Below are 15,358 nucleotides of genomic sequence, written 5' to 3' on the forward strand. Positions count from 1 at the left end.
GGATTAGGCTTTTCTCCAGGGAGCCCTTCCTTCTCATTAGGTGGCCAAAGTATTTGAGTTTCATCTTCAGGATCTGGCCTTCTAAAGGGCAGTCAGGGTTGATCTTATCTAGGACTGGCCAGTTTGATCGCATTGCAGTCCAAGGGATTCACAGGAGTCTTCTCCAGCACCACAGTTCAAAGGCCTCAATTCTTTGGCGCTCAGCCTTCCTTATGGTCCAGATTTCATAGCCATACATTGCAACTGGGAAAACCATAGCCTTGACTATACACATTTTGTTGGCAGGGTGATGTCTCTGCTTTTTAGTATGCTGTCTAGATTTGCCTACCATGATACAAAAATAAATGATGAGACCAGAGGTGGCCGTCACATAAAATAACAACCGGTTTGCCCAGCATCGGAAATGTGAGTGCACACGAGATAGGTCCAAAATAGCGCCGGGGCAGGTTAGTGGGTGGGCGGGCCTGAACCGGTCCGAACCAGCATCAACCCACCATTAGCTGAGACTCTAGAACACAGTACAGAAGTGTGCTACGAAAATGATTCAGGAGACAGAGACTAAAACAAATGACGAACTGTTTCCAGAACTGGGCACGTCTAGTCTAACGAAGAGAAGAACTAGGGGTGACATGATATCAATCTTCCAATATTTTAGGGCCTGCCACTGGGAAGAGTTGACTTATTCTCCAAAGCACTTGAAGCAGGATAAGAAGGAACGGATGGAAGGCAATTATAGAGAAATCCAATCTAGAACTAAGGGGAAATTTCCTGACAGTGAGAACAATTATTCAGTGGATTAATTGTGGGTGCTTCACTGTTGGAGGTTTTCAAGAAGAGACTGGACAGACATTGTTCTGGAATGCTGTAGAACAGGGATGTCACCTCAATGAGGACTATGAGCATAGGTTTTCCAAACAGAGGGAAGACCTGTGGGAGTGGCAAGGCCAGGTACCAGCCCCTGGAAGCTCAGTGGGGTGAGATGGTCAGCCAGTTCCAGGCCATGATACAGTCCCACTGGAACAAGATCCTCTGTCTCTTCGTCACCAGCAGCACTTCCCTCCAGCCTTCGCCCAAAGCCCCGCACCAGGAGGCTGAAGCAGACCCCAAGTCAGAATTTCTGCCCCCCCTCCGACCCGCACAAAAAGACCCCGAAGGGGGAGGCTTTCTGCAGCAACACAACTATTCATTGCACGTATCCGTCCCAGGGGCTGTAGTTTGAGGACCTCTGATTTAGTGCAATATAAAAAAATGCAAATAATTTTTCTGCAGGCCATCCAAATTTTCTCATGGACCACTAGTTGGTGACCCCTGGACTAGAAGACCTCCAAAGTCCTTCCAACTCTCCTGTTCTGTTATTCTGTTAATTCATATCTTGATAGATACTTCATTTTTCCTATGTGAGAAAGTTCCAGAGCTGCAGTGGTTAAGCCAGATAACTTTTTAAAAAATAATTCAACTGACATTTTTAAAGAGATTATTGAGGGAAGGAGGTAATAATTGCCCTATTTCCCCCCTCTTTCTGATTACTGGAGATAATTTAAGCAAGCTTAATATTCCAGCCCTCCAACTTTAGTTCTATTACAATGAATTCATGTTTGCAGTTTTTCATTTCACAGGAGGTCAGTGACTGACTTCATTTACAGATTTCTATGAAGACTATAATTTTAGATTGTCCTTTGGCTGTGCTTGATCCAAATTTGGGTTTGAAAAAAGATTGTTCATAACCTCTTATGATCCTCTGCTGTCTCTCTGTAGGCAAATTAATAATCAGAAAATATGTCTCATTAGAATTAACCCAAGAGAAGTAAGGCAAAAAGGACAAGTATAAAAAGTGGAAAGAGGAGCAAATAACTAAGGCAGAATATCAGCAAATAGCCTGAGCCTGTCAAGATGAAGTGAGGAAAGCTAAGGCTCACAATGAACAAACGCTTACAAAGAACAGGTTTTTCAGATACAAGTGGTCTTAGACTTATGACCACTTATTTAACAACTGTTAAAAGCCCTTAAAAAAGTAGCACTTAGGATTGCTGCAAGGTCCCTATTGTCAAATTGATCACAATTCAGGCCCTTGAGACCTGGCAACTATTCATGAGCGTTGCAGCATCCTGGGTTCAAATGATCTCTTATATGTGACCTTTCTAGTAGGCTTCCCACGAGCCATGTTGGTGAGGAAGTCAGATTTGCTTAACGACCGCGAGTCACTGAACAAATGTGGCCAAAAGGTTATAAAATCAGGCACCACTCACTCAATGACTGCATCACGTAATAATGGAAGACCTGATTTGAATTTTGGTTGTAAGTTGAGGACAACCTGTATACTATCTGTTGCTCTCCCATCACTTTCATCATAAGAAGCATTTGTAACATGAGTTATGTTCCTTTCTAGGGCCAGAATTAGAGAGAGAAAAAGAGGCCAGGGCCCCTGTATGCTATATTAGCCTATATTGATTATCCATCTTTATCTCAGAGTGTCTTAATGTGACAAAGGGCATCTTGCACAGATGGCAGAAGCAAGCAAGATCTCTTGGTCTCTGTCATCCTCACCAAGAGAAGTTCAAGGAACTACCGTATGTAAAAATAACTGGATAAACGCAGTATGTAAAAACTGGCTTCAAAACAGCAAAGGGTAAAAATATTGCAATGATGTAGGTTTCCATCTATTTGTTTATATGACATAATATGTATTAGAGGTACTTCTGCCAGCTCCATAACTGAATCACAGAATAACAGACTTGGAAGGGTCCTTGGAGGTCCTCTAGCCCAACCCCCTGCTCAGGCAGGAAACCCTATATTATTTCAGACAAATGGTTGTCCAATCTCTTCTTAAACCCACCAGTGTTGGAGCATCCACAACTTCTGAAGGCAAGTCTTTCCACTGATTAATTGTTCTCACTGTCGGGAAATTTCTCCTTAACAAATTAATTGAGGTGGAAGGGAACTTGTAGGTCATCTACTCCAATTCCCCCACCCAAGCAGGAGACCCTACACCAGGGGTCTGCAACCTAGCCTCTGGAGCCGCCTGTGGATCTTTCATCCCTCTGCTGAGGCTCCCTGTTGCTCAAAATATATGTCACAACTGCCAATGTGCGCGCGATTTATTGAAGTTTTCGACCCATCTTTTTTTTTTTCAGAGTTCAAAATGTTTTCGTTGCATTCAGAAATAAAAATATGTTTTCTCTGTAGCGTTTTATTGATTTCAAAAATGCAACACCCTATAGTTTTTTATACATATCATTAAGGTTGTGTGTGTGTGTGTGTTGTATTTGTGCTGATAAATAAATAAAGGGAGACTAATATAGATCTATTTCAAGCTATTTAGCTCTCATCAGCTAGCCATACCCTTACTGGGATTCGAACCAGGGGTTGTAACACAAATACATATACATATACGTTTGTGTGTGTGTGTGTGTGTTGTATTTGTGCTGATAAATAAATAAAGGGAGACTAGTATAGATCTATTTCAAGCTATTTAGCTCTCATCAGCTAGCCATACACTTACTGGGATTCGAAACAGGGGTTGTAACACAAATACATGTACATATACGTGTGTGTGTGTGTGTGTGTGTGTGTGTGTGTGTAGTGCTGTCTTTATTTTAGATCTCAAAGGGGTTTTGTGGCTCCTGAAGTTTTCTTTTCTGTGGGAGAGGTGTCCAAATGGCTCTTACGAGCGTTTATGGCTGCCGACCCCTGCCTTACACCATGTAGGACAAATGGCAATCCAATTTCTTCTTGATGAAGCTCCCACAACTTCTGAAGGCAAACTGTCCCATTGGTTGATTGTCCTCACTGTCAGAAAATGTCTCCTTAGTTCTAGGTTGGTTCATAAAAACATACATTGTAAGGGGATCGATTCAATACTTACATTATTTTGGAAAAGTAAAAGAACTGTGTGCTGGATCAACTTTTGTTAATTGTTTCCAAAGTGTACAATTAGATGTCAGAGGGAAGCCAGCACACCATCCTTCTGCTAATGTTTCCTAGCAACTGGCATTCATCCTGACATGGAATTGCTAAGCACTTCTTTGTAACTAGTTATAATGATAGATTTATATGAAAGTATTTAAGGGATGTTCCTAAAAGGTTAGGAACCTCCCTTAAATACTTTCCTGTTCCTAAAAGGTTAAATGCATAAGGATGGGAATACTTTTCCCACCCTTTTGCTCCAAATTAACAGTATGTTTCCCCCAAGGAATGCTTTTCAGACTTCCCTAATTTTAGTTTAACTTGTTTTATTTTTATTTTATTTTATTTTACTTTAACTGGTGGTGTCAGATTTACTAGGTTGGCTGAATTACCCCTTAAAAAATGGTTTGAATGCAAGTATGACTATAAATAATAAGCCAGAAGGTGACTAGAAATGAGCCCAGATATGGACATGCATTCTTTATCAATGTGTCACTGTGGCATGGAATGATTCAAACAAAGTTATAAGAATAATAGAGTAATAAGAGACAAAATGAATAGCTGTCACAAAAAGGTGCTGATTCCCCTGCTCCCCTGTTGAGTGTGTTGGCTTGTGGCCCAGTGTGGTTTTTAGTCTGCTCCTTATTAAATAAATTTGCACTTCTGTGATCAATCTGGGATTAGTAGGGTAGCTTTTTTTCGTTGCTTAAGAAACAGGGAGCGCAGAACAGAGTCACAGCAAGAAGCTCAAGCGGAACCAGCTAATACGTTTTGAATGCACTTGAAGTGGGGGATGGATCATTCAGTCGAGCAGAATTGGAAGGGACCTTGGAGGTCTTCTAGTCCAGCCTCCTGCTCAAGCAGGAGACTCTATACCAAGATGGTCAAACTCGTGGCCCGCAGGCCGGATGCATCACGCGCTGGCCACAGCCACACCAGGTTTAGTGAAGGGAAAAAAGTCACAACATGTCACGTGACACTGCCATGACGACACATGTTTGACACCCCTGCCCAAACCACTTCGGACAAGTGGCTTTCCAGTCTCTCCTTAAAAGCTTCCAGTGATGAAGCCCCCACAACTTCTGAAGGCAATCCGTTCCACTGGTTGATTGTTCTCGCTGTTAGGAAGTTTCTCCTTAATTCCAGGTTGCTTCACTCCTTAATTAGTTTCCATCCATTGTTTCTTGTCCTGCCCTCGGGTGCTTTGGAAAATAAGTTGATATTCCTACAGTAGGTTTTTTTTTCATATTTCCCCTCCATAGGCCTGAAACAGGCCCATTTCCAGACTTCCAGAACTTCCAGTATGACCATTTTTTGCATTTCCCAGGGTCGGGAGGCTTCCTTCGAGCCTCCGGGAGAGTGACAATTGCTTTCCCCAGGCTCCAGAGGCCTTCCAAAGGCCGGAAACAGGCTTGTTTCTGTACTTCTGGAACCTCTGGTAAGCCCATTTCTCCCCCTGCATGGGCCCTACATTTACCTGGCATGATGAACGGGACACTTGGAGACTCCTGGGGGGGAGGGCCAGCCAGGGGTGGCATTTGGGGGTTCACCAAACTGGGCAGAATCTTAGCTAGAAGATCAGCCGAACTCGTGTGAATCCCCAGCAGCCCACCCCTGCTATCAAACCACTTCTGTTTTATCTGTCCACTTCTCTGGATATAAGCCTTTTAAATCTTCTATTTTAGGCTTTAAAAGCTTTGTTCCTCAAAGCTGTAAATTTGACAATGGGTTAATTTTCTTCTGCTGTAAAAGAAAATAAAACTTTTTTTAAAAAAAAATATCAAAAGTATGGAATTAGTGATTGCCCACCACATTAGTGGTGGGTTCCGGATCCCGTTGCAATTGGTACGCTACAATGGGGCCTGGCATCCACCATGTGTGCGCATGCACATAGCGCCTGCATACATACTTACCGCCCACAATGTTCCACTTGCTCGGTGGAGCGCCGTACAAGTTCCATATATTCCATGCATGTGCGTGAAATCCCCGATCGGCTCAAATACAGGTAAGGAGGGTGGGCGGGCGGGCCCTCTGGAGCACCGTACTGAAACGGCACCTGGTGCTCCCAGCAGGCACCAGTACACCTGTACCGGGGTGTACTGGTCATATCCCACCACTGTCACACATACATTTTGTCATAGTATTAGCTAAACATGCAGAAAGCAATTGATCAGCATTACCAAGAACTCTGAATGGCTTGTAGTTGGGACAATGAGTAGTAGGATAAGTAGCATTTTATCTGTTCACTCTTTCTTGTGCTTGTTTCTCTATTCCCTTTCTTCCGTTGCCGTAATTTAAGTGCTATCCCTTGTCTGGTTTCATTTCAACCAGCGAATGACATCTAGAGAGTTCACAAAATATGGATTCAACAGGGTGAATTGCATTAATGCAAATAAATAACATAATAAACTGATTTTTTTTAACCTTGCCACTAGTCAAAACAGTCCTCTATTTGATTATACATTTGATGAATATATGAGCTGCTGGAGATCACGGTAAGTATGTTATTATCCCTTTTCCTCCTGATTGCTTTAGACTTTCGCTTATCACACCTTTTGACAGTGTAAAGTCAGGAGGAGGGAGGGAGAGAGGGAGGGATGGAGGGGGAGGGAGGGAGAGAGAGTGGGGGAGAGGGGGGAGGGAGGGAGAGAGACAGAGACAGAGAGACACAGAGAGACACAGACACACAGAGACACACACACAGGCAGAGAGAGAGAGAGAGAAGGGGGAGGAGGAGGAGGAGGAGGAGGAGGAGGAGGAGGAGGAAGAGGAAGAAGAAGAAGAAGAAGAAGAAGAAGAAGAAGAAGAAGAAGAAGAAGAAGAAGAAGAAGAAGAAGAAGAAGAAGAAGAAGAAGAAGAAGAAGAAGAAGAAGAAGAAGAAATCACACCCCACAAAGGTTCCCTGAACTGTGGTTTACAGAGTCTCTTTCTTGAGAGATGAATATCACTTTAATAAGAGATTTATCCATCCGGGTTCCAGAAGCTTCTCTTTGACTGAGGAGATTAATAATGCCACACCCAAGGCCTGAAAGGCAAAAGAACTGAGGCGGTGCGGTGGAGTTGATAAAACCTAGCATCGTTTTTCCCTGCCTCTTTTCCCCTTAAAAGATCCTTATCAGCTTTAATCCTTTTCCATTTCTTTGCAAATCAACCTGCAACTGCTAATCAGCCATCTTTGAAACTGCGGAAACAAATCATAAGGTCACCCTCAGGCCCTGCTGTCACCAGAGATGAAGGGTGAAAGCCCCAGGGTCACCACCTCATCATGCACATCTCAACAGCACATATAAATTACATGTTTTGCACCTCACGTAAACTATGCCCTTCAACGCTTTCTTGCCTGCCGTAAAAATCATAATGCAATGCAACCAGTAACGGAATCCTATTTTCTTCACTACCGGTTCGGTAGCGGGAGCTGCGTAGAAGGTCCTTGATGAATTCTGGATTAGGGGGGGGACCCCCGCGCTGCCACCCCTACTGGTTCACCCAAACCAGTGCGAACCAGCAGCATACCATCTCTGAATGCAATATCCACAAATTATGGTAGCTAGCCTCAAATTCATTTTCAGCTCACTCTTCTGGTAAGACTGCAGAATGTCCTCTGTGTGTCTGTGTTTCTGCCTCTGTGCAGTGAAGCAAGCCACCACTCATTTATTACAATCCAAGCCCCATATGTAGAAATGTGTAGTTTAATATCTGTCTCAATTATAGCTTGAATTATATCATAGGATATCAGAAAGTAATCAGTGTTTGATTATGTTCCATATGTTTGTCAAGAAAACATATAGCCATTAGCTGGGAGGATTAAGCTGCTGCTGTCACGCTACTGATACGCCGTGCCTAGAAAATGTGATGAGATGCCCTGGACTCATATCTGGAAGAATTTTCAGAAGTGACTTTATAAAACTCACCTCCAAGAACAGGCAGGATTTACAGGTCTGACGACAGCATTGTATCTAGAGGTCATCTCTTCTGATCTTACCAGAAGCCTTCAAATCTTACCTTCCAGGAAGGTCAAGGTTCTGGCAAGGTGGGGACAGTTCCTTACTTTCATATGCCTCCAGCCTCTTAACTGCACAAATAGCCTTTGCTATTCCTCACTTATTGAGTCAGTGAAGCGGTCTTCCTGTCAATCCAAATCAGAGCAGAAAATGACAACCTTCTTCCTTCGTGGACTACGGAGCAGCAAAACAAGAAATTGTAGCCGTCTATCCAGCTGTTTGGCTGCAGAGCTCAGTGACAGAAACAAGATCCAAATGTGTCAGAGTTTGCAGCAGCAAACTGGTGTTGGAGCATTCACAACTTCTGGAGGCAAGTTGTTCCACTGATTCATTGTTCTAACTGTCAGGAAATTTCTCATTAGCTCTAACTTGCTTCTCTCCTTGATTAGTTTCCACCCATTGCTTCTTGTCCTACCCTCAGATGCTTTGGAGAATAGCTTGACTTCTCTTTATATATAATATAACATATGAAATAAGTATACAATACCAAAAGCAGGTTTTCCAACATGGTAGCAAATACAAGCAAACACAGGCAGAGGAGAGAACAGTTTCAGTTTCAGCAGCAGACCAGTTTTGAGCTCAACACAGACTCAGAGCTTTAGTCCAGAACAGTTGAACAAAGCCACGCCCAGGCTCCTTGCTGTCTCCTTGTTGCTCACACAGCAAACACTGTTTCAGTTTCCAAACAGCCCTCATTGGCTGACTTAGTTGCTATGCCTATTCATTGGCTGACCTTGTTACCATGTCTTCCAAGTCATGACCTCTCGTGCTGTAACAAAATGGTCTTTCTTTTATGTCAGGAATCAGAGTTTTGAACACAGAATCTTGAAAATTTAGATGGGAACTGCAGAATCTTCCTTTGTTAGTGAATTCATTAAGGAGGAATCTCTTTGAAGCTTGGCTATCTCTTTTCTCCATCCTGTTTATATGAAGGGTCAAGAGTCCTTATCCTTGAGACTTTTTTTTTGATGCCAAGAATTAGGGTTTGGAACCCAGAATCTTGAAAATTTAGATAGGAACCCTCAAATCCTCCTTTGTTAAAAAGGTAAAGATTCCCCCTTGCACATATGTGCTAGTTGTTCCCAACTCTAGGGAGTGGGGCTCATCTCCATTTCAAAGCCGAAGAGCCAGCGCTGTCCGAAGATGTGTCTGTGGTCATGTGGCCAGTATTGCTAAATGCCAAAGGCACACTGAATGCTGTTACCTTCCCACCAAAGGTGGTTCCTACTTTTCTACTTGCAACTTTACATGCTTTCAAACTGCTAGGTTGGCAGAGGCTGGGAGAAGTAATGGGAGCTCACTCTGTTATGTGGCACTAGGGACTCAAACCGCTGAACTGCTGACCTTTCTGATCGACAAGCTCAGCATCTTAGCCACTGAGCCACCATGTCCCTTTCTTAGTGAATTCATTAAGGAAGCATCTCTTTGAAGCTTGGCTATCTCTTTTCCCCATCCTCTTTATGTGAAGGGTCAAGGGTTCTTTTCCTTGAGAAGACAGTAAGGTCTCTCTTCGCTGTTGATTGTGTGGGAGAAGTACCACTTGCTCTCCCCTGCCCGCCTCCATACAATTTATCTTCAGAAACAAAGAAAAGGCTACTGCGATTGTGTAGCTTGTATACGCAGCAACTGGAATTCTGAAGATTTATTGGAATTCTTTTTCATGCTCCAGCAACAAAACGCTGGAGAAACAAGGGGTGGAGAGGGAAAAGTTGACTAGATAAGAAGATTGAGAGCAGAAGGTGGTGGCAGAGGTTAAATAAACAACAAAACAACAGCCGTTTTAAGGAGAGTATTTATAGGTGTGTGTGTGTGTGCGTGTGTGTGTGCGTGCATGAGACAGACTGGTTTTATTTTGGAAATAAATGCTATTTACTAGCCAAAGGAACATAAGTAAGCAAGGGCTGCTGCTTTAGTTCTGATTATACGATGCTTTTTAAAAATGTCACTGGATTTACTCAATTCCTGCTTGTTTTACTTGTACTCCGTGCCTTTTATATATTGTATGTATAATCTTGGGTGAGGGATTTGCTTATAGAACCAAGAGCAAAGGTTCCAAAAATCCCTTTTCCAAATGCCAGTGTTAAATCCTTACACTAATTCCTCTTATTTCTTTCAGTAGCAAAATACATATCTTGCATTTCTACTTTTGGAAAACATCCTAAAGCTGGAAGCTGCATTTTCCCTGCAGTTGTTCAGTTTTACCCAGTTCATTTTATCTATATCTATATCCCTATCCCTATCCCTATCCCTATCCCTATCCCTAGCCCTAGCCCTAGCCCTAGCCCTAGCCCTAGCCGTAGCCCTGCCTGCCTGCCTGCCTGCCTATCCATCCATCCATCCATCCATCCATCCATCCATCCATCCATCCATCCATCCATCCATCCATCCATCCATCCATCCATCCATCCATCTATCTATCTATCTATCTATCTATCTATCTATCTCCGGTGTGGCCCAGGTATTTATTTATAGGGTCTTCTGCTTAAACAGGGGGTTGGACTAGAAGACCTCCAAGATCCCTTCCAACTCTGTTTTTTTTTTCCTGTAGACATTGACACATACACCTCCCCTATTACATGTAATTCTATGAAATCTTCAATACTCACAACACAACACTGTAGAAAATTATGGCTTTCTAATTATCCCTATTCAAATTGTAAACTGAAGCAATCAAATTCATGTTATTAAAGTTATATAAAACTTAACCCTTAATTCAATTAAAATACTTTTGAGTTGATCGTTTACTGTTCTCTATCTTTTCCCCACCTCAGTTTCTTCAATTGTAACTGCATTTCATTCCGGCAATTGAAAATGTAAGAAGTGGAAAAAGTTGTAATGATAATTACTAGACATTTTGTGGTAATTGTGCTAGGGAAAATCAATTATGTTTCTAGGAGGGAGAACTGTTATTTTATTGAGAAATGGCCATGATAATTGCATAGAAAATGATTATTGCTTATTCCGAATGCTAAAAGGAAGAAGAAGATTCTCTTCTAGAGTTCAGCGGATCTAGGAACAAGAACAGTATTAACATTAAGGAAACAGATGTCAATAATGTTTCTGCAGGATTTTGAGATGTTAAGATGGCAATGAAAACTCATCTCCCGTGTTTGCAATGTATGTACCTGGAAAATGAAGATTTGAGCTCAGAGCTAAATTGCATCTTCAAAGTGAAAGTATTGAAAGATAATTAGGGGACTGAAGGCTAAAACATATGAGGAACGATTGCAGGAACTGGGTATGTCTAGTTTAATGAAAAGAAGAACTAGGGGAGACATGATAGCAGTGTTCCAATATCTCAGGGGTTGCCACAAAGAAGAGGGAGTCAAGCTATTCTCCAAAGCACCTGAGGGCAGAACAAGAAGCAATGGGTGGAAACTCATCAAGGAGAGAAGAAACCTAGAACTAAGGAGAAATTTCATGACAGTTAGAACAATCAATGAGTTGAACAACTTGCCTCCAGAAGTTGTTAATGCTCCAACACTGGAAGTTTTTAAGAAGATGTTGGAAAACCATTTGTATGAAGTAGTGTTTCCTGCCTAAGCAGGGTCTCCCGGAAGTCTAGAAATAAGCCTTTTTCTGGCCTCCAAAGGGCCTCCGGAGCCCAGGAGAGGCCGTTTTCACCCTCCCAGAGGCTCAAACAAAGCCTGTGGAGGGTGAAAACACCCCCCCGCCATGGTGCAGGAGTAGGCCATTCCCAACATGGCCACGGCCACCCAGCAACTGTGCAGACAACCAGTTGCTAACATTTTTCAATCCCACCCCTGTACATATCCATTGCTGTGTGTACAAATTTTGATCGAGTCACCATGGGAGTGAAACACAATCACAAGTCCCTTTTTTTCAGTGCCATTGTAACTTTGAAAGGTCACTAGTCAGTGACTTGCAGTCAGGGGAGGCAGAGGAGGCACAGCCGCACCACTGTAATCATGAAAAGGAAAAAAATGTAAAAGGAAAAAGGCGAGAGGTGAGGTCAAGCTGAGCTAGTTGCTGCCTCACTGTGGATGACTCTGCTAAACTGTTTAAAAAAGCCTCTAAAAAAGTGCCCTCTACTATGAGGCAGGAGAACTGCATGCCTCATCTAGTCTGACTTTAGGCGTTTTATGATCACTCGAGAAGAGTTAAGCAAGGGTTAAAAGCCTAAAAATTCCTGACGTAGGTGAGGCACGCAGTTCTCCTGCCTCATAGTAGAGGGTGCTCATTTGGGCGGGCCTTCTTCAGAGGACCTGAGGCAAGAGCAGAGTTGAAATCCTCTCTGAAACAGCTGGAACAGGTACGTGTGGGTCGGAGGGAGGGGGAGGAATTCAAACTTCATCCTCCTGGTGCAGGGCTTTGGGCAAAGGCTGGAGGGAAGGACCCTGGCTCGCTTGTGGTCTCCCTCCCCAAGTATAGTTTGATTGCAGGCAGAGCCACGTTGCCTTTTCAAACCTGTAATTAGTGAAGCTGGGCTGGATCCTTCCGGGGCTGGGGGAAAGTGTGTGTAGTCCAATCCAACTTCTGTGTGTGTGTGTGTGTTTGAGAGAGAGGGGAGGAGGGAGAGAGGGAGGAAGGAGGGGAAGGGAGAAGAAAAAGAAAAAGAAAGAAGGAATCTTCTTTCGCAAAGGAGAAAAACAAATGCTGTCTCTTTAAATCAGAACTGAGCATGCCTGGCTGTGGAATTCTGGGAGTTGAAGTCCACAAGTCTAAAAAAATTTGAAACCCACCACTGGGTCAGTGCCTCACCAGCCATAAACCTCACCGCACGTCACTGTTGGAAGTTGTGGACTACCTGTAAGGAACTGGGATCATTTAGATTCGTGGGAAAAAAATGATAATTTGAACATACTTGTTCAAATATCAGAAGAACTGTCATTCGGGGATGTTTAAGACCCGTTTTCTTCCAGGGCAGAAAAAAAAATGATTAAGTTATATATAAGGCGATTCCAACTGAACATTCGGATCTCTGATGATAATATCAGCTTCATAATGGAACCAATGACCCAGAGAAGCTGTGGGATCCTCTTCATTAGACTGGATTGAAACGGAGCAAAGATAGCACCGAGCAAGGCTTTGAACTCATTGATCGCCGCAAAATTATAACTATTATTCCGTGATTGAGATTCTCAATCAAAAAGGGAGTTATTTTCAAAGGAAAAAAAAGGGACCTATTTTGCAATTGAGGCCTATTAATGTATCTCGGAACGATTTTATTTAAAGGAGGCATTTCATAAGAAAAAAAAAAATCTCATTCACTTTTTTTCCCCGGTACTGGAATAATCACGAGAAAGCTTACAATGAAAGCTTGGCTGCCTCGTTATCTAGAATCGCTATTTGAAATATTTTATTTTCTCCCTCTATTAGGTAATATACCAGTTCTTCACAAATTGAAGAAGGATATTGTCAAGCTATAAATACGCTTCCCACCCCTGTGCTTAACCAAAGAAACGTATTTGATGCATCCACAAAGATTTCTGTGCTTATTTGGTATAGGTATTTCTGTTGTTCTAGCTTGAATATCATTATCTGCCATTTTTCTCTTATACATTTCCTCTCCTCAGGTGATACAATAGCTTCCCACTGTGATTATTTAAACCCTGTCCCCCACTGTTACTAAGAAAAATAATGTGGTTATAGAATAACCATTTATTTTATTTATTTCTTTCTTTTTTGTAGATCCTGGGCTGCACAGGCAACAATTTTTCCTTCAGAGACCCTCCAATGTGGTGGTTGTAGAAGGGAAAGACGCCATTTTGGAGTGCTGTGTTTCCGGCTACCCAGCACCAGCGTTTACGTGGCTGCGAGGAGACGAACCAATCTCATTCAGGTATGTAGGGGTTTTTTAAAAGCCATGGACGGCCTGGCTGTATAAGTTTGACTGATAAATACATACAGGTAGTCCTAGACCTACAACCATCTGTTTTAGTGACCGTTCAAAGTTACAGCCTACCTGAAAAAGGAGAGATATGACCCACTCCCAGTACCCACAACATGGTAATTATTTATGGCCATTTGCACTATTTCACAGTCACATGAGCCATGGTGGTGCAGTGGTTAGAGTGCAGTACTGCAGGCTACTTCTGCTGCCTGCCGGCTGCCTGCAATTTGGCAGTTCAAATCTCACCAGGGTCAAGTTTGAATCAACCTTCCATCCTTCCGAGGTGGGTAAAATGAGGACCAAGATTGTTGGGGGCAATAGGCTGACTCTGTAAATTGCTTAGAGAGGTCTGTAAAGTGGTATATAAGTCTAAGTGTTGTTGCTATGGATATTTTATGACATTACTTATTTTATGCATATCCAGCCTCTATTTGTTCTATGAATAACTCAAGATGGAAAACATGTCCCATACTTCTTCCTCCTCCTAGTTTCCACACAACTACACAATTCTGTGTGGTGAATTAGGATGAGAGGATGTGACTGGTCCAAAGTCACCCAGCTAGCTTTCATGGCTAAGGCAGGACTTGAACTCATAATCTCCAGCTTTCTAGCCTAGTGCCTTAACCCCCCCCCCCCCCCCCCCAAATTGGTACTCATTTCTGGTAGCAAACAATTTGTTTGCTTTAAGGCCCTCACATTCACAACTTCCACAAAAGAAGTCATCATAAAATCCAGGCAGTCACATGACCATGCTGACTAACAACTGTCATCACATACAACAATAATGGGCAGGATTCATTACAGTTGTAACTTGAGGACTGCCTGTAAAAGTTCCAAGAACTTTGGCTGGTGGGATCTAGTAGAAGAGCCTTTTCTGCCATGGCCTTCCATCTTCGGAATATTTTCCACCTGAGGTGAAGGGCTGGAAGGGTTTTTTTTTTTTTTTTTAGTTCTTGGAGTTCACACACATCTCAAAATTGCTCAGGTTATTAAACCCTGATCTATGACCTCTTCCTTCTTGATGTTTGAACTCCCAAATCTGCAGGAGGAACAAAATTCGAGATCAGAGACATGACACAGGGAGAATAAGAACTGTAGAACATCCCAAGGATTCTTAATCCTCACCAACCTTCCCTGAGCTGAGATAAAATTTTAGAACACCGGGGAAGCGTATCTGCTTTCTGTACAACACTTGCAATATTTTCCTTCCAATCTTTGCAATAACCCCAACAGGAAGAAGGGGCAGGAAGAACCAAAGCTGTAGTGTTTGTGGGACAAAAGCAGTATTGTGCCTTTGCCCCATTCCCTTTTCTATGTGGATCCTGATGTTGCATTAGCATATGGAAAGGGAAGAGTTTGCAGTGCCTGGTGCCATGAGAGTTTAATGAAAAGAAGGACTAGGGGAGACATGATAGCAGTGTACAATATCTAAGTGGCTGCCACAAAGAAGAGAGGGTCAACCTATTTTCCAAAACACCTGAAGGCAGGAGAAAAAGTTATGAATGGAAACTAATCAAGGAGAGAATGGACCTAGATCTAAGGAGACAGAACAATTAATCAATAGAACAGCTTGCCTCCAGATGTTATGGGTGCTCCATCA

General features: G+C 42.7%; 1 protein-coding gene across 1 annotated transcript in view; it reads left to right on the forward strand.

Annotated features, from left to right (window-relative positions):
- DCC (DCC netrin 1 receptor) overlaps positions 1-15,358 on the forward strand; it is a 1,323,879-nt gene that overhangs the window by 690,876 nt on the left and 617,645 nt on the right. Inside the window, exon 4 of the mRNA XM_081942031.1 lies at positions 13,557-13,707. Within this exon, the coding sequence (XP_081798157.1) occupies positions 13,557-13,707 (151 nt within the window). The remainder of the gene's footprint in view (positions 1-13,556; positions 13,708-15,358) is intronic.

Source organism: Natrix helvetica (assembly GCF_964273705.1).
Source record: "Natrix helvetica genome assembly, chromosome: 2".
NCBI classification, from domain to species: domain Eukaryota; kingdom Metazoa; phylum Chordata; class Lepidosauria; order Squamata; family Natricidae; genus Natrix; species Natrix helvetica.